A 22,893-nucleotide genomic window follows, 5' to 3' on the forward strand; every position below is an offset into this window, starting at 1 on the left:
ACAGGATCAGAGGGGACGTTGGGCATTACTGATTCCCCGGGCTGGGTTTTGTGCTGCTGGCTGGACCTGCACGGAAGGGCCACTTCCACTGGATCAATGGAAGGTGAAATTTGGAAAACTTTTGCGAGAGGCCTGTCCACCGGACTCTGGGGCCTCTTTCCGCATTCATGAAACAGATGTCCCTTCATTAATAAGTCCAGGTCTGGAGACAGGCGGAGACAGAGAGAGAGTGAGGGAAAGAGAGAGAAATAAAGAGAGTGAGGGAAAGAGAGAAAGAAAGAGAACAGCCTTACATGCACTAAATTAGCCACTCCAGCTCTGATGCACGCACGCACACGGCAGAGACTCGCTAGCCATGTAATTACTGTGCACTACAGTGAGTAAAGTGAAGGTGCTGAACGTTCTTATAGACTCCATATTTCACTGAGTGTCAACACACTGGGTAGGAATGCACTTAACTTTTATCACACAGTCAGTGTAGCGATAGTGATCACACGTTTAATGCTCCCACTGAGCAACTGTACATTAAAATGTTCATGCAAGTTTCCTTAAAGCTCTTAGTTCATACAGTCGACGCACGCACGCACGCACACACGGACTGAGTATCTCTCTCTCAGATTCCAAATACTGTAAATCTACCAAAGAAAGGTCTGTTAAATTGCTCACTTGAATATATGCAGTTTAAGACTTGAATATATGCAGTTTAAGACTTGAATATATGCAGTTTAAGAAACAAGAATCATGAAATATGCTGTCTAGGGCAGTCAAACAATATTCATGTATTGGCAATATCAGAGACTCACTCTGACTCTTCTTTTGAGGATGCTGAGATCTCTATACATGGATACAATTTGTTCAGAAATAGATATGGGGGTGGAGCTGCAGTTTACATCCAGAATCATATTCCAGCAAAACAACGGAAGGACCTATCCTATACTAGTTGGTTGCTGCTATAGATTTCATGTGAAATATCTTGATGTAATTTGCTAAATGTTGGATAAGGTATCTGATAAAAATAGGGAAATGTATTTTGGGGGAGGTAAATAGATTTTTTTTTTAACACCAACTGTCCAATGAAAAATAAATGTATTTATGTTGCCAATGTATGTAACCTGACCCATGTTATGACATCATCAACCAGAACATAATAGGTCCGGTATCACATCAACTTGTAACGATCACATTTTTACTAAAATGGCTGAACATTGTTCTAAAGCTGTATCAGTGGCACTAGGTTGTTGTGATCGTAACTTGGTTGCACTCACTAGGAAAACTAAAATACCAAAGGCATTTGTAATCTACCCAAGGTCCTACAGAGGTTTCAATCAGGACTCATTTGTGGGTGAGATTAAGAATGGGCAGTGGTTAGAAGTGTGTAATAAGGATGAGTATAGCTGAGTGTAGCTGATAAGCACGCCCCTTTAAGAAATTATTTGAGTATAGCTGATAAGCACGCCCCTTTAAGAAATGATTTATGAGTATAGCTGATAAGCACGCCCCTTTAAGAAATGATTTGAGTATAGCTGAAAAGCACGCCCCTTTAAGAAATTATTTATGAGTGTAGCTGATAAGCACGACCCTTTAAGAAATGATTTGAGTATAGCTGAAAAGCACGCCCCTTTAAGAAATGATTTATGAGTGTAGCTGATAAGCACGCCCCTTTAAGAAATGATTTGAGTATAGCTGAAAAGCACGCCCCTTTAAGAAATGATTTATGAGTGTAGCTGATAAGCACGCCCCTTTAAGAAATGATTTGAGTATAGCTGAAAAGCACGCCCCTTTAAGAAATTATTTGAGTATAGCTGAAAAGTACGCCCCTTTAAGAAATGATTTATGAGTGTAGCTGATAAGCACGCCCCTTTAAGAAATGATTTGAGTATAGCTGAAAAGCACGCCCCTTTCAGAAAATGCACTGTCAGGTCAAACGGTGCCCCATGGATTGATGATGAGCTGAGAAATTTCATGATTCAGTGTTATGATGCCAAAAAAAAACTCAGCAGATAAATCTGGCACTCTGTTTGATAAGAAAAGTTATTGTGAATGAAGAAATCTTATGATCAAGCTAAACGAAGGAAAGAAGAAGGGATTCTATCAGCACAACATTGATGAAGTGAAGGGTGATGGGAAAACTGTGGAGAACGTTGAAAGCTATTATGGGTAGGAATTCTAATATGTACGCCTCTTTTGTTAAATCAGAGGGAATATTTATTACAAAACCACTGGACATTGCAAACTACTTTAATTAATATTTTACAGGCAAAGTGGACAAGTTGAGGAATGCTATGATTCCAACCTATGGCTCCATGTCATATACATTTGAAGTCGGAAGTTTACATACACCTTAGCCAAATACATTTAAACTCAGTTATTCACAATTCCTGACATTTAATCCTAGTAAAAATTCCCTGTCTTGGGTCAGTTAGGAACACCATTTTATTTTAGTAGAGAGACTGATTTATTTCAGATTTTATTTCTTTCATCACATTCCCAATGGGTCAGAAGTTTACATACACTCAATTAGTATTTGGTAGCATTGCCTTAACTTGGGTCAAACATTTCGGGTAGCCTTCCACAAGCTTCCCACAATAAGTTGGGTGAATTTTGGCCCATTCCTCCTGACAGAGCTGGTTTAACTGAGTCAGGATTGTAGGACTCCTTGCTCACATGTGCTTTTTCAGTTCTGCCCACAAATGTTCTATAGGTTTGAGGTCAAGGCTTTGTGATGGCCACTCCAATATAGAGGTCGACCGATTATGATATTTCAACGACCAATACCAATTATTGGAGGACCGAAAAAAGCTGAAACCTATTAAAATCGGACGATTTATATATATATATATATACAGTGGGGCAAAAAAGTATTTAGTCAGCCACCAATTGTGCAAGTTCTCCCACTTAAAAAGATGAGGCCTGTAATTTTCATCATCATAGGTACACTTCAACTATGACAGACACAATGAGGGGAAAATATCTAAAGAAATCACATTGTAGGATATTTTATGAATTTATTTGCAAATTATGATCCATTTGCGACCAAGCTTTAACTTCCTGACTGATGTCTTGAGATGTTGCGTCAATATATCCAAATAATTTCCATCCTCGTGATGCCATCTATTTTGTGAAGTGCACCAGTCCATCCTGCAGCAATGCACCCCCACAACATGATGCTGCCACCCCTGTAATTCACGGTTGGGATGGGGTTCTTTGGCTTGCAAGCCTCCCCCTTTTCCTCCAAACATAATGATGGTCATTATGGCCAAACAGTTCTATTTTTGTTTCATCAGACCAGAGGACATTTCTCTAAAAAGTACGATATTTGTCCACATGTCCAGTTGCAAACTGTAGTCTGGCTTTTTATGGCGGTTTTGGAGCAGTGGCTTCTTCCTTGCTGAGCGGCCTTTCAGGTTATGTCGATATAGGACTCGTTTTACTGTGGATATAGATACTTTTGTACCCGTTTCCTCCAGCATCTTCACAAATCAGTTTGCTGTTGTTCTGGGATTGATTTGCACTTTTCGCACCAAAGTATGTTCATCTCTAGGAGACAGAACGCGTCTCCTTCCTGAGCGGTATGATGGATGCGTGGTCCTATGGTGTTTATACTTGCGTACTATTGTTTGTACAGATGAACGTGGTACCTTCAGCATTTGGAAATTGCTCCCAAGGATGAACCAGACTTGTCGAAGTCTACAAAAAAAATTCAGAGGTCTTGGCTGATTTCTTTTGATTTTCCCATGATTTCAAGCAAAGAGGCACTGAGAGTTTGAAGGTAGGCCTTGAAATACATCCACAGGTACACCTCCAATTGACTCAAATTATGTCAATTAGCCCATCAGAAGCTTCTAAAGCCATGATATCATTTTCGGGAATTTTCCAAGCTGTTTAAAGGCACAGTAAACTTAGTGTATGTAAACTTCTGACCCACTGGAATATTGACACAGTGAATTATAAGTGAAATATTCTGTCTGTAAACAATTGTTGAAAAAAATGACTTGTCATGCACAAAGTAGATGTCCTAACCGACTTGCCAAAACTATAGTTTGTTAACAAGAAATTTGCGGAGTGGTCGAAAAACAAGTTTTATTGACTCCAACCTAAGTGTTTGTAAAAGTCCGACTTCAACTGTACCCTTATAAAAAAATTGCATCATGAAGGAGAGGCAATGTATGTTTTAATTTCACCAAGTAGAAAGGGAAGAGGTAAAAAGGATGCTGTTGTCTCTTTCGGATGACAAGTCACCTGATACAGATCATCTTGATGCCAAATTGATAGAGTTCCAGCTAAACAAATATCAGCCCCAATCGCTCATATGTTTAATACATGCTTGATGTATAGGGTGTGCCCAGAAGTCTGGAAAGAGCCACAAGGTCATTCCACTACCTAAGGATAAAAAAATATGCATTCACTGGTCCTAATAGTCATCATATAAGCTTGCTTTCTGTGTTAAGTCAATTATTGGATTTTTTTTTTTATCTGAACAAATCAAGGATTATTTCTCATGTTATGGTCTGACAACGGGGTTCCAGCATGCAAACAGAGGGGCATTCTACAAGTACGGCCTTAGCACAAATGACAGATGATTGGTTAAAGAGTATGGATGACAGGAAGTTATATGGAAGTTATATGGTGCAGTGTTGCTAGATGTCAGTGCTGTTTTTGATGTAATTGATCATGAACTGTTACTTTGTAAACTCAAATGTTATGGTTTTAAGTCTGCAGTCCTTTATGGAAAACTATCTATCCAGGAAAAGGCAAAAAGTGTTCTTTAATGGTAACTTTTCAATCAAACAGGAAACCACTCACCCAGAGGCGGCGCTCCTAGTGGCCGGAGACTTTAATGCAGGGAAACTGCAATTCTACCAAATCCCTAACAACATGTTAAATGTGCAATCAGAGGGGGAAAAAAAATTCTAGATCACCTGTACTCCACACACAGAGACGTGTACAAAGCTCTCCCTCGCCCTCCATTTGGTAAATCCGACTACAACTCTATCCTCCTGATTCCTGCTTACAAGCAAAAATTAAAGCAGGAGGCACCAGTGACTCAAAATGGTCAGATGAAGCAGATGCTAAACTACAGGACTGTTTTGTTATCACAGACTGGAACATGTTCCGGGATTCCTCCGATGACATTGAGGAATACACCACATCAGTCACTGGCTTTATCAATAAGTGCAGTGACTGTACGTACATACCCCAACCAGAAGCCATCGATTACAGGCAACATTCACACTGAACTAAAGGGTAGAGCTGCCGCTTTCAAGGTGCAGGACTCTAACCCGGAAGCTACAAGAAATCCCGCTATGCCCTGCGATGAACCATCAAACAGGCAAAGCGTCAATACAGGGCTAAGATTGAATCATACTACACCGGCTACGATGCTCGTCGGATGTTGCAGGGCTTGCAAACTATTACAGACTACAAAGAGAAGCAAAGCCGCGAGCTGCCCAGTGACACGAGCCTACCAGACGAGCTAAATCATTTCTAAGCTTGCTTCGAGGCAAGCAACACTGAGGCATGCATGAGGGCATCAGCTGTTCCAGACAACTGTGTGATCACGCACTCCGTAGCCGACGTGAGTAAGACCTTTAAACAGGTCAACATACACAAGGCTGCGGGGCCAGACGGATTACCAGGACATGTGCTCCGGGCATGTGTTGACCAACTGGCAGGTGTCTTCACTGACATTTTCAACATGTCCCTGATTGAGACTGTAATACCAACATGCTTCAAGCAGACCACCATAGTCCCTGTGCCCAAGAACACAAAGACAACCTGCCTAAATGACTACAGACTACGTCCGTAGCCATGAAGTGCTTTGAAAGGCTGGTAATGGCTCACAACACCATTATCCCAGAAACCCTTAGACCCACTCCAATTTGCATACCACCCAAACAGATCCACAGATGATACAATATCTACTGCACTCCACACTGCCCTTTCCCACCTGGACAAAAGGAACACATATGTGAGAATGCTGTTCATTGACTACAGCTCAGCGTTCAACACCATAGTACCCTCAAAGCTCATCACCAAGCTAAGGATCCTGGGACAAAACACCTCCCTCTGCAACTGGATCCTGGACTTCCTGACAGGCCGCCCCCAGGTGGTGAGGGTAGGTAGCAACACATCTGCCACGCTGATCCTCAACACTGGAGCTCCCCAGGGGTGCGTGCTCAGTCCCCTCCAGTACTCCCTGTTCACTCACGACTGCATGGCAAGGCACGACTCCAAAACCATCATTAAGTTTTCTGACGACACAACAGTGGTAGGCCTGATCACCGACAACGACGAGACAGCCTATAGGGAGGAGGTCAGAGACCTGGCCAGGTGGTGCCAGAATAACAACCTATCCCTCAACGTAACCAAGACTAAGGAGATGATTGTGGACTACAGGAAAAGGAGCACCGAGCACGTCCCCATTCTCATCGACGGGGCCGTAGTGGAGCAGGTTGAGAGCTTTAAATTCCTTGGTGTCCACGTCAACAACAAACTAGAATGGTCCAAACACACCAAGACAGTCGTGAAGAGGGCACGACAAAGCCTATTGCCCCTCAGGAAACTAAAAAGATTTGGCATGGGTCCTGAGATCCTCAAAAGGTTCTACAGCTGCAACATCGAGAGCATCCTGACCGGTTGCATCACTGCCTGATACGGCAATTGCTCAGCCTCCGACCGCAATGAACTTCAGAGGGTAGTGTGTACGGCCCAGTACATCACTGGGGCAAAGCTGCCTGCCATCTAGGACCTCTACCCTAGGCAGTGTCAGAGGAAGGCCCTAAAAATTGTCAAAGACCCCAGCCACCCCAGTCATAGACTGTTCTCTCTACTACTGCATGGCAAGCAGTACCGGAGTGCCAAGTCTAGGAAAAAAAGGATTCTCAACAGTTTTGACCCCCAAGCCATAAGACTCCTGAACAGGTAACCAAATGGTTACCCGGACTATTTGCATTGTGTGCCCCCCCAACCCCTCTTTTACGCTGCTGCTACTCTCTGTTTATCTTATATGCATAGTCACTTTAACTATATATTAATGTACATACTACCTAAATTGGCCCGACCAACCAGTGCTCCCGCACATTGGCTAACCGGGCTATCTGCATTGTGTCCCACCACCCGCCAAACCCTCTTTTTACGCTTCTGCAACTCTCTGTTCATCGTATATATGTATAGTCACTTTAACGATACCTACATGTACATACTACCTCAATAAGCATGACTAACAGGTGTCAAGATATAGTCTTGCTACTCTTTTTTCAAATGCCTTTTTACTGTTGTTTTATTTCTTTACTTACCTACACACACACACTTTTTCCCCCTTTTTTTCGCACCATTGGTTAGAGCCTGTAAGTAAGCATTTCGCTGTAAGGTTTACACCTGTTGTATTCGGCGCACGTGACAACTAAACTTTTATTTGATCAGTAAATATATTCACTGTGGTGTTTCTCAAGGAAGCTGCCTAGGCCCACTTCTCTACTCAATCTTTACTAATTATTTACTACCTTCAGTAATGATCAAAGCAAGACTGGCAATGTATGCTGATGACTCTACAATGTATAGCGCAGCATCAGAATGTAATGAGCCAACAGATGTACTGAGTAGTAAACTAAGAATGGTGTCCGAGTGGGTTGATATGAACAAATTGGTGTTGAACATTTGTATTATATTTGTTTCAAGATATATGCTTGCTGATGATCCCCAATTGAATTTGTCAATGAATAGAACGCATGTAGAGCGAGTGAAGAAAAAAAAACTACTAGGCGTCAGATAATATTGTTATGGGTAAGGGAATTTCTGTTACAAGAAAATGTTCAGAGTATGTAACGTCTTGCACTCTGAATCAGGTGATTAAATCCCTGGTCCTATCACACTATCCAGTCATCTACAGCAAAGAAAGATGTGAAAAAGCTCCAAATGGCTCAAAACAGGGCTGCCAGATCATCTCTTCATTGCTCTAAACAGGGCTGCCAGATCATCTCTTCATTGCTCTAAACAGGGCTGCCAGATCATCTCTTCATTGCTCTAAACAGGGCTGCCAGATCATCTCTTCATTGCTCTAAACAGGGCTGCCAGATCATCTCTTCATTGCACTAAACAGGGCTGCCAGATCATCTCTTCATTGCTCTAAACAGGGCTGCCAGATCATCTCTTCATTGCTCTAAACAGGGCTGCCAGATCATCTCTTCATTGCTCTAAACAGGGCTGCCAGATCATCTCTTCATTGCTCTAAACAGGGCTGCCAGATCATCTCTTCATTGCACTAAACAGGGCTGCCAGATCATCTCTTCATTGCTCTAAACAGGGCTGCCAGATCATCTCTTCATTGCTCTAAACAGGGCTGCCAGATCATCTCTTCATTGCTCTATCTGTATGAATATTATCCAAAAGCATCAGAATCTCTCATGGTTTCATGTTGAAAACAAATTATCCAGTCTTCCGATAGTAAATTAAGGGCATATAAAGGCAACCCAAGCCAAGGACAAATTCGACATAAATCAACAGTTTTACATAGAGCCATAGCTGAATGGAACTCTTTACCTAATCCATATTTCTCAGGCAAAAAGTAAATCCACCTTCTAGAAAAAAATATAAGAACATCTAATGCGAAAGACCATATGACTGGAAGGGAAATAGAAAGCATCAATTGAATGTTAAATGTGTTTCCCGTCAATTAAAATACCTGTCTGTATGGTCTACTTGTTAAATGTTTGTAAAGTCTTCACTTAAAATAGTTTGTAATTGTCTTATTAATTGGTGTTGGACCCCAGGAAGATTAGCTAACGTTACGGTGTTAGCTAAAGGGGACACTAACAAAATTCACAGTGCATTTGGAAAGTATTCAACAAAGTACTGACTAAAGGGTCTGAATACTTACAGTACCGGTCAAATGTTTAGACACACCTGCTCATTCTAGGGTTTCTTTATTTTCACTATTTTCTACATTGTAGAATAATAGTGAAGACATAAAAACTATGAAATAACACATATGGAATCATGTAGTAATCAAAAAAGTGTTAAACAAATCCAAATATATTTTATATTTGAGATTCTTAAAAAGTAGCCACCCTTTGCCTTGATGACGGCGTTGCACACTCTTGGCATTCTCTCTGCTTTTGGTCATTGTAAATGTTTGGTTTTATTGGACTCTATAGACATGTCATACTCTGACCTTTTCTGTATGAAAATCCATTCTAATCTGCCATAGGATGGAACCATGGGAGACTGCTCACCAAGAGACAGCGATCAAAATGAAAAAGACAGCACACCTACATGGACAGTCGTTTAATGTGATGGCGGAGATGCAAGTAAATCAAATGTGATTGTTTTGAACACCTTCAGTGGTATATTCCCGGATTGGGTAATTGGGATTTATTCATTTAAAATGACATTATTAGGATGTTTTCTGTGTTTGGTGATTAGAGGGAGTGATGGGAGTGCCACCCTGCTTTGATTACAGACAGGCAGACAGATAAGACAGGCAGACTGGCTGCATCACACAGAGAGAGATCTCCTACCTGCATGGTGCCTCAGCCACATCACATGATGCTGGTCACTGCGAAGCCAAGGAGTGGATGGGAAAACAACAATATGGAGAGATGAGTATGTTAGAGACAAACACGATGAATACATACAACATGAATTGTTTACATGAATTAAATTATATTGTGGATAGCTCAAACATCCCTTCCTACATGAGCAATAATCTGTGAATTGTCACAAATAAATTTAAACACCATAAAGTCCCCTAATTCTGACAATATTGTTCTCGGGGGAACTTGTTAAAGAAAAAGGACTGGACATTTGGATGCTTATTGGGTGGCAACATGAAGAGAGGACATAAAGGGACAGATGGCATACATCAGAAATGTGGAGAACGAAGAGAAGTTAACCATGGTTGGAATTAGCATTCTAACGGGACTACGTGCAACACAAGGTAGTGAAGCCAGAGAAGGAGACATCGGAGGACAGAGAAGAATGGGATCAATAGAACGAATATGAGGGAGTAAAAGAAAAGCGAGTAATAAGGGGAATCTAAAAAGGAGACAAGGAGATGGAAAAGGGGGGGGGGGGGGGGTGAACATGGAGGAAGGGGGGGGGGGGGCAGAGAAAGAGGGACACAGGAATAGGGATGTAAGAAAGGAGATGAGAACAGAGAGGGGACATAGAATCAATGAGTAATGATGAGTGATGGTGGAGTGACAGTTAGAGAAGAGAACAAAAGGATACAAAGAGGATACAATAACAGTGTGTTCTGGGGAAGGATGAAACATTACTGGTGCCAGACAACAGAAGGCAGCAAAGTAGAATAGAATAGACAAGTAACAAGGGAACTTGAGAGTAGACAACTCTGTTAAAATTGTATTCTGGCTTAACCTTTAACAAAAGGCTGAGGGGGTGAGAGAGACATTTAGCGCCCCGTCATCCCTACTGACATCCAGTGGTATGATAGTAATTATATTAACCCGCTCATACAGTCAATTAATATATGCACCAATCACAATTTGCAGTGAGTCAGTGGGGGCAGATGGAAGAACATCCTACTGATAAGAACAGCAATGAAACCAAATCAAACTTTATTTGTCACATGAGCCAAATACAATACAGACCTTACCATGAAATGCTTACTTACAAGCCCTTAACCAACAATGCAGTTTAAGAAAGACTTAACCTTTTGCTTGTAGGGGGCAGTATTTTCGTTTTTGGCAAAAAAAACGTTCCCATTTGAAACTGCCTATTTCTCAGCCCCAGAAACTAGAATATGCATATAACTGTCAGATTAGGATAGAAAACACTAAAGTTTCCAAAACTGTCAAAATATTGTCTGTGAGTATAACTCACTCATTTTCCTCAGGCGAAAACCTGAGGAAAATCCAATCAGGAAGTGCCTCTTATTTTGAAACCTCTGTTCCTATGCATGCCTATCCTCCATTTAAAGGGATATCAACCAGATTCCTTTTTCTATGGCTTCCCTAAGGTGTCAACAGTCTTTAGACATAGTTTCAGGCTTTTATTTTGAAAAACGAGCGTGAAAGATCACATTGCGTAAGTGGATAGGTAGGGGCTCTCAGAGTGAGTTTTGCGCTACAGAGTAAAGCGGCCATTGTTACTCCTGGCGTTATTGAAAAACCTACACAGCAGTTTGATATACACTGCTCAAAAAAATAAAGGGAACACTAAAATAACACATCCTACATCTGAATGAATTAAATATTCTTATTAAATACTTTTTTCTTTACACAGTTGAATGTGCTGACAACAAAATCACGCAAAAATGATCAATGGAAATCAAATTTAGCAACCCATGGAGGTCTTGATGTCGAGTCACACTCAAAATTAAAGTGGAAAACCACACTACAGGCTGATCCAACTTTGATGTAATGTCCTTAAAACAAGTCAAAATGAGGCTCAATAGTGTGTGTGGCCTCCACGTGCCTGTATGACCTCCCTACAACACCTGGGCATGCTCCTGATGAGGTGGCGGATGGTCTCCTGAGGGATCTCCTCCCAGACCTGGACTAAAGCATCCGCCAACTCCTGGACAGTCTGTGGTGCAACGTGGCGTTGGTGGATGGAGCGAGACATGATGTCCCAGATGTGCTCAATTGGATTCAGGTCTGGGGAACGGGCGGGCCAATCCATAGCATCAATGCCTTCCTCTTGCAGGAACTGCTGACACACTCCAGCCACATGAGATCTAGCATTGTCTTGCATTAGGAGGAACCCAGGGCCAACCGCACCAGCATATGGTCTCACAAGGGGTCTGAGGATCTCATCTCGGTACCTAATGGCAGTCAGGCTACCTCTGGCGAGCACATGGAGGGCTGTGCGACCCCCAAAGAAATGCCACCCCACACCATGACTGACCCACCGCCAAACCGGTCATGCTGGAGGATGTTGCAGGCAGCAGAACGTTCTCCATGGCGTCTCCAGACTCTGTCACGTCTGTCACATGTGCTCAGTGTGAACCTGCTTTTATCTGTGAAGAGCACATGGCACCAGTGGCGAATTTACCAATCCTGGTGTTCTCTGGCAAATGCCAAACGTCCTGCACGGTGTTGGGCAGTAAGCACAACCCCCACCTGTGGATGTCGGGCCCTCATACCACCCTCATGGAGTCTGTTTCTGACCGTTTGAACAGACACATGCACATTTGTGGCCTGCTGGAGGTCATTTTGCAGGGCTCTGGCAGTGCTCCTCCTGCTCCTCTTTGCACAAAGGCGGAGGTAGCGGTCCTGCTGCTGGGTTGTTGCCCTCCTACGGCCTCCTCCATGTCTCCTGATGTACTGGCCTGTCTAGTTCCAGAATCACTCGACATCTCCATTTCACAGCAAACAGCCCATCGAGGACCATGTGCTCTGCTTGCCGGTCAGTGTCATGGCACCATAATATAACAATGATACAGTGCATATAAGCAAACGGACTATTAGCTTAAAGTGGGAGTATCCTGGAAAATTAACTATTTTATCCTCCTCCTCCTCCATTTAGGTTGCCTGCCTGTCTCTTCTCCCACCTCCAGCATCTCCCTGGCCTGCCCGTGTGCATTTAGGCTGCCTGTCCAGTCCATCCTCCTCCCCCTCTCCTCCAGTATCTCCTTGCCTGTGTCTACAGTATCTAGGCTGCCTGCATGTCCTGTCCTCCTCTTCCTCCTCTAGTATCTCCCTGCCTGTGTGAACAGTATCTGGCCTCCCTGTCCTGTTCCTCCTCTTCCTCCTCTAGTATCTCCCTGCCTGTGTGAACAGTATCTAGGCTGCCTGCATGTCCTGTCCTGTCCTCCTCTTCCTCCTCTAGTATCTCCCTGCCTGTGTGAACAGTATCTGGCCTCCCTGTCCTGTTCCTCCTCCTCTTCCTCCTCTAGTATCTCCCTGCCTGTGTGAACAGTATCTGGCCTCCCTGTCCTCCTCCTCCTCCCCCTCTCCTCCAGTATCTCCCTGCCTGTGTGAACAGTATCTGGCCTCCCTGTCCTCCTCCTCCTCCTCCCCCCCTCTCATCCAGTATCTCCCTGCCTGTGCGAACAGCATCTAGGCTGCCTGCATGTCCTGTCCTGTCCTCCTCTTCCTCCTCTAGTATCTCCCTGCCTGTGTGAACAGTATCTGGCCTCCCTGTCCTGTTCCTCCTCCTCTTCCTCCTCTAGTATCTCCCTGCCTGTGTGAACAGAATCTGGCCTCCCTGTCCTCCTCCTCCTCCCCCTCTCCCCCAGTATCTCCCTGCCTGTGTGAACAGTATCTGGCCTCCCTGTCCTCCTCCTCCTCCTCCCCCCCTCTCCTCCAGTATCTCCCTGCCTGTGCGAACAGTATCTAGGCTGCCTGCATGTCCTGTCCTGTCCTCCTCTTCCTCCTCTAGTATCTCCCTGCCTGTGTGAACAGTATCTGGCCTCCCTGTCCTCCTCCTCCTCCTCCCCCCCTCTCCTCCAGTATCTCCCTGCCTGTGCGAACAGTATCTAGGCTGCCTGCATGTCCTGTCCTGTCCTCCTCTTCCTCCTCTAGTATCTCCCTGTCTGTGTGTACTGTATCTAGGCTGCCTGCATGTCCTGTCCCATCCTCCTCTTCCTCCTCCAGTATCTCCCTGCCTGTGTGAACAGTATCTGGCCTCCCTGTCCTATTCCTCCTCCTCTTCATTCTCCTCCAGTATCCCTCTGCCTGTGTGTACAGCAACTAGGCTGCCTGTCCTCTTCCTCCTCCTGTAGTCAGTGTCATTGTTGAGATTATTATTTATTAACTTGTTCATTGTGCCTAGCTGTTCCTGTCTGTCGGGCCATCTGTCCCCAGCGAGGTGCTGCCTCCCCGTTCTGTTCCCCCTGCCCGCGGGGGAGAAGGGGGACTGCTGGAGCACGCCTCACCTTCTGCTGACAGTCAGCCACCGGCCCACCGGGCACTGGCCCACCGGGCACCACGCCTTCTGTCAGCACTTTAGACCATCGTTCGTTACCTTGACAAACTTATCACGGACACCAAGTTCACCCTGCTCACTGGTGCAAAGGCATGACTAATAGAAAGCTGCAACAATGACACTTGTTGGTTACACAGGCCTCCAATCTGTTGGTAATTGGGTCACACGGGCCTCCAATCTGTTGGTAATTGGGTCACACGGGCCTCCATTCTGTTGGTAATTGGGTCACACGGGCCTCCAATCTTTTGGTAATTGGGTCACACGGGCCTCCAATCTGTTGGTAATTGGGTCACACAGGCCTCCAATCTGTTGGTAATTGGGTCACACGGGCCTCCAATCTGTTGGTAATTGGGTTACAATTACGTTTGCCATGTTTCTGTCGATATTATGGATCTAATTTGGAGGGTTTTTTTCGGCGTTGTCGTGACCGCAATTTCCGGTGGATTTCTCAACAAAACGTGGACAAGAAACGGAGGAATTTTGGCTATAAAAACAATCTTTATGGAACAAAAGGAACATTTGCTGTCTAACTGGGGGTCTCGTGAGTGAAAACATCCGAAGCTCATCAAAGGTAAACGATTTAATTTGATTGCTTTTCTGATTTTTGTGACCAAGCTTCCTGCTGCTAGCTGGACATAATGCTATGCTAGGCTATCGATAAACAAATGCTTGTCTTGCTTTAGCTGTAAAGCATCATTTTTTAAATCTGAGATGACAGGGTGATTAACAAAAGGCTAAGCTGTGTTTCACTATATTTCACTTGTGATTTCATGAATATGAATATTTTCTAGTAAGATTTTTATGTCCGTTGCGTTATGCTAATTAGTGCAGTTGATGAAGGGGTAGTTTCAAGAGGTATTTAAATTTTTTTGTAAAAAAAAAAATTAAATTACCAATGGTTGAAGAGCAACAATAAAATAACAGTAACGAGACTATATACAGGGAGTACCGGTACAAAGTCAATGTGTGGGGGCACAGGTTAGTTGAGGTAATTGAGGTAATATGCACGTGACTATGCATATATACAGTTGAAGTCGGAAGTTTACATACACCTTAGCCAAATACATTTAAACTCAGTTTTTCACAATTCCTGACATTACATCCTAGTAAAAAGTCCCTGTCTTAGGTCAGTTAGGATCACCACTTTATTTTAAGAATGTGAAATGTCAGAATAATAGCTGAGATAATGATTTATTTCAGATTTTAATTCTTTCATCACATTCCCAGTGGGTCAGAAGTTTACATACACTCAATTGGTATGTGGTAGCATTGCCTTTAAATTGTTTAACATGGGTCAAATGTTTTGGGTAGCCTTCCACAAGCGTCCCACAATAAGTTGGGTGAATTTTGGCCCATTCCTCCTGACAGAGCTGGTGGAACTGTCAGGTTAGGAGGCCTCGCTCGCACACGCTTTTTCAGTTCTGCCCACAAATGTTCTATAGGATTGAGGTCAGGGCTTTGTGAATGCCACTCCAATACCTTGACTTTGTTGTCCTTAAGCCATTTTTCCACAACTTTAGAAGACCCATTTGAAACCAAGCTTTAACTTCCTGATGTCTTGAGATGTTGCTTCAATATATCCACATAATTTCCATCCTCATGATGCCATCTATTTTTGTGAAGTGCACCAGTCCCTCCTGCAGCAAAGCACCCCCACAAAATGATGCTGCCACCCCCGTGCTGCACGGTTGGGATGGGGTTCTTTGGCTTGCAAGCCTCCCCCTTTTCATTCAAAACATATCGATGGTCATTTTGGCCAAACAGTTCTATTTTTGTTTAATCCGACCATCGGACAATTCTCCAAAAAGTATGATCTTTGTCCCCATGTGCAGTTGCAAACCGTAGTCTGGCTTTTTTTTAACAACCTCTCCCTCAACGTGAGCAAGATAAAGGAGAAAATTGTGGACAACAGGAAAAGGAGGGACGAACACACCCCCATTCACATCGGCGGGGCTGTAGTGGAGCGCATTGAGAGTTTCAAGTTCCTGGGTGTCCATTTCACCAACAAACTGTCATGGTCCAAACACACCAAGAAAGTTGTGAAGATGGCACGACAACGCCTTTTCCCCCTCAGGGGACAGAAAAGATTTGTCAATATCAAAAGACTAAAGCTTTGGTCCCCAGATGCTCCAAAAGTTCTACAGCTGCACCATCGAGAGAATCTTGACTGGCTGCATCACCGCCTGGAATAACAACTTCTCAGCATTCGACCATAATGCACTACAGAGGGTAGTACGTACAGCCCAATACATCACTGGGGCCAAGCTTCCTGCCATCCAGGACCTACAGTGCCTTGCGAAAGTATTCGGCCCCCTTGAACTTTGTGACCTTTTTCCACATTTCAGGCTTCAAACATAAAGATATAAAACTGTATTTTTTTGTGAAGAATCAACAACAAGTGGGACACAATCATGAAGTGGAACGACATTTATTGGATATTTCAAACTTTAACAAATCAAAAACTGAAAAATTGGGCGTGCAAAATTATTCTGTATATACTAGGCGGTGTCAGAGGAAGGCCCAAAAAATGGTCAAAGTCATAGACTGCCGTGCGGTTGCAAAGAGAACAAGCAGTACCGGAGAGCCAAGTCTCAGTCCAAAACGCTCCTTAAAAGCTTCTACCCCCAAGTCACTCCACTCCTACCTACATGTACAAATTACCTCAACTAACCTGTCCCCCCTGCACATTGACTCGGTACCCCCTGTATATAGCCCCATTATTGTTATTTTATTGTGTTACTTTAATTTTTTTTTGTTTATTTAGTAAATATTTTCCTAACTCTATTTTCTTCAAACTGCATTGTTGGTTAAGGGTTTGTAAATAAGCATTTCACTGTAAAGTCTGTTGTATTCGGCGCATGTGACAAATAAAGGAGGGGGAGGGGGGCTGGAAGGGCACTACAGGAAGTGGCTAGCAGCAGAGCAGAGAGGTGCTAGGAGGCGTGTAGCCCTTCTCCTCTGGGACGACATCTCATTATTGTGAACATGGTAGTTGTTCAGATTGGCCCACGCTCGCCTGGCCAGGAGCCAGCGCACTTATCTCAATTTAATCCTGTATAATGATTCAGCAGAGAGCAACTCTTAAATTATCGGCAGACACACTCTCCACTAAACACAACACAAGCGCACGCACGCACAAACGATCACGGGCATCACGCACAGCAGCCAGACAAACTCAAACAGCACAGATCCCCAAAGAAAAAAGGAACATGCACTTTCCTCCTGGCTTTGAAACTAGCGACTTTGTGATGTGAGTTGGTATACACATAATACAACCTAGAGAATATGACAAGCAATGTTCTCAGATGATGAAATCATTTACCAACCCCAACCCTCAGAAGTGGTTGGACTCCACAGTCCGCCGGTATTACACAGGTTGTTTGTATCACTATACTCTGTGTATGGTTGCATGTCTGAACCAGGCAACAAGACGAACCTCGGTGGGAAACCCAAAAAGGATCAAAGGGACGACAGACACGGAAACACCCCCCCCCCCCCCCCCCCCCCTCGGACAGACACAGAAACACCCTCCCCCCCGACAGACACAGAAACACACACCCCCCCGACAGAAACACACACACCCCCTGCTGCAAGCAGCTCCACCTTTGAACACTACTCAGGAGCTTTCATCCCTGCTATACCGCCCTGCCTGCTATACCGCCCTGCCTGCTATACCGCCCTGCCTGCTATACCGCCCTCCCTGCTATACCGCCCTCCCTGCTATACCGCCCTCCCTGCTATACCGCCCTCCCTGCTATACCGCCCTCCCTGCTATACCGCCCTGCCTGCTATACCGCCCTGCCTGCTATACCGCCCTCCCTGCTATACCGCCCTCCCTGCTATACCGCCCTGCCTGCTATACCGCCCTGCCTGCTATACCGCCCTGCCTGCTATACCGCCCTCCCTGCTATACCGCCCTCCCTGCTATACCGCCCTCCCTGCTATACCGCCCTCCCTGCTATACCGCCCTGCCTGCTATACCGCCCTGCCTGCTATACCGCCCTCCCTGCTATACCGCCCTCCCTGCTATACCGCCCTGCCTGCTATACCGCCCTCCCTGCTATACCGCCCTCCCTGCTATACCGCCCTCCCTGCTATACCGCCCTCCCTGCTATACCGCCCTCCCTGCTATGCCGCCCTGTAGGTAGAAGGCAAGGCAGCCCACTGTCTGTTCACTCCTCTCACACCTCCAGTCCACCTGGTACCAACACGCAGGCACAATCACACACACACACACACACACACACACACACATATATTACACCAACACACACGCCCTTCTCCGTGTCAAAGCAACAGCTCTGTTAGTGGGTGGAAGGGGACTGTTTAATAACAAACCACAGTCATAGAACTGAAAAGAATAGAAACAAGGGCAGAACCTGGGTATAACCATCATGCAACAACAGGACCACAATATGAACCAAAGGGAAAGTGATTGATTCATACTACACAGTAGAAATCCTAATGAAACCAGTGATGAAATCCTAATGAAACCAAACTAGCAGAGAGGTGGTATGTGGCTGGGTTAGACCGTACTTGTTCCTGGATCACAGACTGGAGAGGTCAGCCAGAGGTCAGCCAGGGCATGAGGCAGTGACCTCCGCTCAGCCGACACAGGACTATGAGGTGGGAGGAAGAAGGCTGACAGGAAAACAAGGCTTACGGGGGTGGAATGATTGGGGGTCGAGGGTCAGACTGAGAAGAAGGTTGGGTGGGTGAAGGTCTAGCAGTACCTTAACTGGGAGATGCCAGGGCCTAGCTGGTCTACAGTGCCAGGGCCTAGCTGGTTTACAGTGCCAGGGCCTAGCTGGTCTACAGTGCCAGGGCCAAGCTGGTCTACAGTGCCAGGGCCTAGCTGGTCTACAGTGCCAGGGCCTAGCTGGTCTACAGTGCAGTACGGTGCAGGGATCATTCTCCAGTAGTCCACAATGCAGGAAGCACGACAACACAACACAGGACAGGACACAACAGGATCAGGAGTTAGTCCTGTTGACGTAGGACCAGGAGTTAGTCCTGTTGACGTAGGACCAGGAGTTAGTCCTGTACACGATAGTCTCTTGGTCAGTTCACAAGGTCAGGAAAAAACATCTGTCTTCCTTCACATAACCTTCCTCTGATCCAGTATGGATCAGTGCCAAAGCCCTGACTGCATGCCTTTACGTTTCCCCCTGGGTTGCACCTGCCTCACTTACCGCCCTCCTGTGTTTACAAGACCCTGGCTGCGTCTGGGCGGTGGGGGGAGCTGCTGCAGCTGTACAGCAGGCAGATGGAGGGACCTCTGCCAGTAAAAATTGATGGTCACCGTAAAACCACTGTAAAAACCCTCTTCTGTTCAGGGCCCTAATAACCCTGCCTCCGCCCAGACCACACCTCCAGGGCCCGCCCCACACTCCCCTGGCATTACATCAGGCTTAATGGTGCGTCTGCTCCTCATCCCCTCCCCCCTTGCTAGACTCAGTGTCAGGAGCCCGAGAAGAGTTATGGTTAAGAGCTGTGCTCTGGACACAGGCGAGAACTCATTCAATCACCTTAGCATGCACTGATATGTGGCCTGGGAGAAGCAGGACAGAGCCAGTAACATAAAGATGGGCCGGGATACAGATGGAGGGACAGCAGAAAGAGGAGGGAGTAGAGGGAGAATGTGTATGAAGGGGAAGAAGAAGACTTTCTGCCATGCTGTACCATTAGTCGGGAGAGGCAGAGGTTGATCCAGAACTGGGGACGAGACGGAGACCTAAATTAGCTGGTTAAGGATACGAACAGGAGAGGAACAATCTTAGCTTAAATAAGTACCAGTGGAGACCCGTGACAATGTCTGCTGAAGAAGCTTATGTCGTGAATATTTAGGGCAAACATTTATGGAGATTTTACTCTTGAATGCAATTCTAAAAATCTCAACACTTTGCGTCTCTCAACCAAACTTCAGGCATAAAAAGACTAGGACAGGAATAAGTACAATAAGTCCCACTATGACCTCCAGTCATCAAAGGAGAAAAGGAACAATATAGGAATAAGGTGGAGTCATACTACACAGGGTCCGACGCCCTCCGCATGTGGTAGGGGCTACAGTCCATTAAAGATTACAAAGGAAGGCCTGCCCAACGAAGCCTCTCTACCAGACAAACTCAATGCACGTATTGAAAACAAAAACATCAAGGCGGTTATGAGGGCCGTCACTGACCCAGAGGATTGGGTGATCTCACATCTGTAATCATGAAGTGCTTTGATAATCTGGTTATGGCACACATTAACTCCATCATCCCAGACCCATTCCAATTTGCATACCGCCCCAACAGATCCATAGATAACACAATCTCAATTGCTCTCCACACTGCCCCTATCCACCTAAATAAGAGGAACACCTATGTGAGAATGCTGTTCATTGACGACAGCTCATGGCAGAGGGTGGTGCTACAGCCCAGTACATCACTCGGGGAGAGCTCCCTGCCATCCAGGACATTATATCAGGCAGTGTGATAGGAAGGCCCGGAAAATCCTTAAAGACTCCAACCACCCAAGCCAAAGACTATACTCTCTACTTCTGCACGGCACGTGGTGCCATTGCATCAAATCTGGCACCAACAGGCTCTTGAACAGCTTCTATCCCCAAGCAATAGGACTGATAAATAGCTAACAAAAGAGCAACACTGACTTTCTGAGTTAACCTTGTATCCTCATTCGGAGTTAACCTTGTATCCTCATTCGGAGTTAACCTTGTATCCTCATTCGGAGTTAACCTTGTATCCTCATTCGGAGTTAACCTTGTATCCTCATTCGGAGTTAACCTTGTATCCTCTTTCGGAGTTAACCTTGTATCCTCTTTCGGAGTTAACCTTGTATCCTCTTTCGGAGTTAACCTTGTATCCTCTTTCAGAGTTAACCTTGTATCCTCATTCGGAGTTAACCTTGTATCCTCTTTCGGAGTTAACCTTGTATCCTCTTTCGGAGTTAACCTTGTATCCTCATTCGGAGTTAACCTTGTATCCTCATTCGGAGTTACCTCTATCACTCCAGTATCCCGGCACATTGTAAATACGCTATTGGAACTGACCCTGTATATAGTATGGTATTGAACTGACCCTGTATATAGTATGGTATTGAACTGACCCTGTATATAGTATGGTACTGGAACTGACATTGTATATATTATGGCAAACCTCTTCAAGGTTAGGAGCGTTTGTCACAAATTAAGTGGGAAACTGTCACCAAAATCACCTCAGAATGAGAGTTATTTCGAACAGGATGGTACCTGTGTTTGTTTCTCTGTCCGGGTCCACCCAGGCTGCAGGCTAGGTGAAGGATAGCAGGGTTTGGTACACGAATCGGGTTCTCGGTAGGTTCAGGTCCAAACGCCAACAGGTAAGTCCAAAACAGTCCAGCTCATACACGGTAAATCCAGACAATATATTTCGCCTCTTTCTCTATGGTTCACAGATCCTTCCAGCCCCCTCTCTCTCTTCCTGGTTTGTCTTGACCCTTAATCTGTGGGTCGGCCCCACCTTCTGAGCGTCCCCCTTGCTTCTGGGACTTGTAGTTTTGGCAGTCGGCCATATTGTGATCTGTAGTTCTGATCGGGGTGGCCATTTTAGCGATCGGGCAGAGCCCGTTTATTAGTTGTGCTCTCACATATCTGCCATTTATCACTCGACCCCCTTCTTTGTCACAATATATATATTTTTTCTTTATTTAACTAGGCAAGTCAGTTAAGAACAAATTCTTATTTTCAATGACGGCCTAGGAACAGCAAAAAAAATAAACGTCCTCTCACTGTCAACTGCGTTTATTTTCAGCAAACTTAACATGTGTAAATATTTGTATGAAAATAACAAGATTCAACAACTGACATAAACTGAACAAGTTCCACAGACATGTGACTAACAGAAATTGAATAATGTGTCCCTGAACAAAGGGGGGGTGTCAAAATCAAAAGTAACAGTCAGTATCTGGTGTGGCCACCAGCTGCATTAAGTACTGCAGTGCATCTCTTCCTCATGGACTGCACCAGATATGCCAGTTCTTGTGTGAGATGTTACTCCACTCGTCCACCAAGGCACCTGCAAGTTCCCGGACATTTCTGGGGGGGGAATGGCCCTAGCCCTCACCCTCTGATCCAACAAGTCCCAGACATGCTCAATGGGATTGAGATCCGGGCTCTTCGCTGGCCATGGCAGAACACTGACATTCCTGTCTTGCAGGAAATCACACAGAAAGAGCAGTATGGCTGGTGGCATTGTCATGCTGGAGGGTCATGTCAGGATGAGCCTGCAGGAGGGTACCACATGAGGGAGAAGGATGTCCGTCTTCCCTGTAATGCACAGCGTTGAGATTGCCTGCAATGACAACAAGCTCAGTCCGATGATGCTGTGACACACCGCCCCAGTCCATGAAAGAACCTCCATATCGATCCCGCTCCAGAGTACAGGCCTCGGTGTAACGCTCATTCCTTCACGATAAAAGCGAATCCGACCATCACCCCTGGTGAGACAAAACAGCGACTCGTCAGTGAAGAGCACTTTTTGCCAGTCCTGTCTGGTCCAGCGACGGTGGGTTTGTGCCCATAGGCGACTTTGTTGCCGGTGATGTCTGGTGAGGACCTGCCTTACAACAGGCCTACAAGCCCTCAGTCCAGCATCTCTCAGCCTATTGAGGACAGTCTGAGCACTGATGGAGGGATTGTACGTTCCTGGTGTAAGTCGGGCAGTTGTTGTTGCCATCCTGTACCTGTCCCACATGTGTGATGTTCGGAAGTACTGATCCTGTGCAGGTGTTGTTACACGTGGTCTGCCACTGCGAGGACGATCAGCTGTCCGTTCTGTCTCCCTGTAGCACTGTCTTAGGCGTCTCACAGTACGGACATTGCAATTTATTGCCCTGGCCACATCTGCAGTCCTCATGCCTCCATGCAGCATGCCTAAGGCACGTTCACGCAGATGAGCAGGGACCCTGGGCATCTTTCTTTTGGTGTTTTTCAGAGTCAGTAGAAATCATCTTCAGTGTCCTAAGTTT

At 45.3% G+C, this 22,893-nt stretch overlaps 1 protein-coding gene across 2 annotated transcripts in view; it reads right to left on the reverse strand.

The window, feature by feature from the left end:
• The window catches only part of LOC110525252 (serine-rich coiled-coil domain-containing protein 1), a 109,861-nt gene that overhangs the window by 30,950 nt on the left and 56,018 nt on the right, over nt 1-22,893 (reverse strand). Inside the window, exon 10 of one of the 2 annotated variants that reach the window (XM_036979390.1) lies at nt 9,516-9,553. The exons of the other annotated variant lie outside the window; for it this stretch is intronic. Within the exon in view, the coding sequence (XP_036835285.1) occupies nt 9,551-9,553 (3 nt within the window). The 3' untranslated portion in view covers nt 9,516-9,550. The remainder of the gene's footprint in view (nt 1-9,515; nt 9,554-22,893) is intronic. 2 annotated transcript variants of the gene reach the window in all.

This window comes from Oncorhynchus mykiss, chromosome 6 (assembly GCF_013265735.2).
Source record: "Oncorhynchus mykiss isolate Arlee chromosome 6, USDA_OmykA_1.1, whole genome shotgun sequence".
NCBI lineage: Eukaryota > Metazoa > Chordata > Actinopteri > Salmoniformes > Salmonidae > Oncorhynchus > Oncorhynchus mykiss.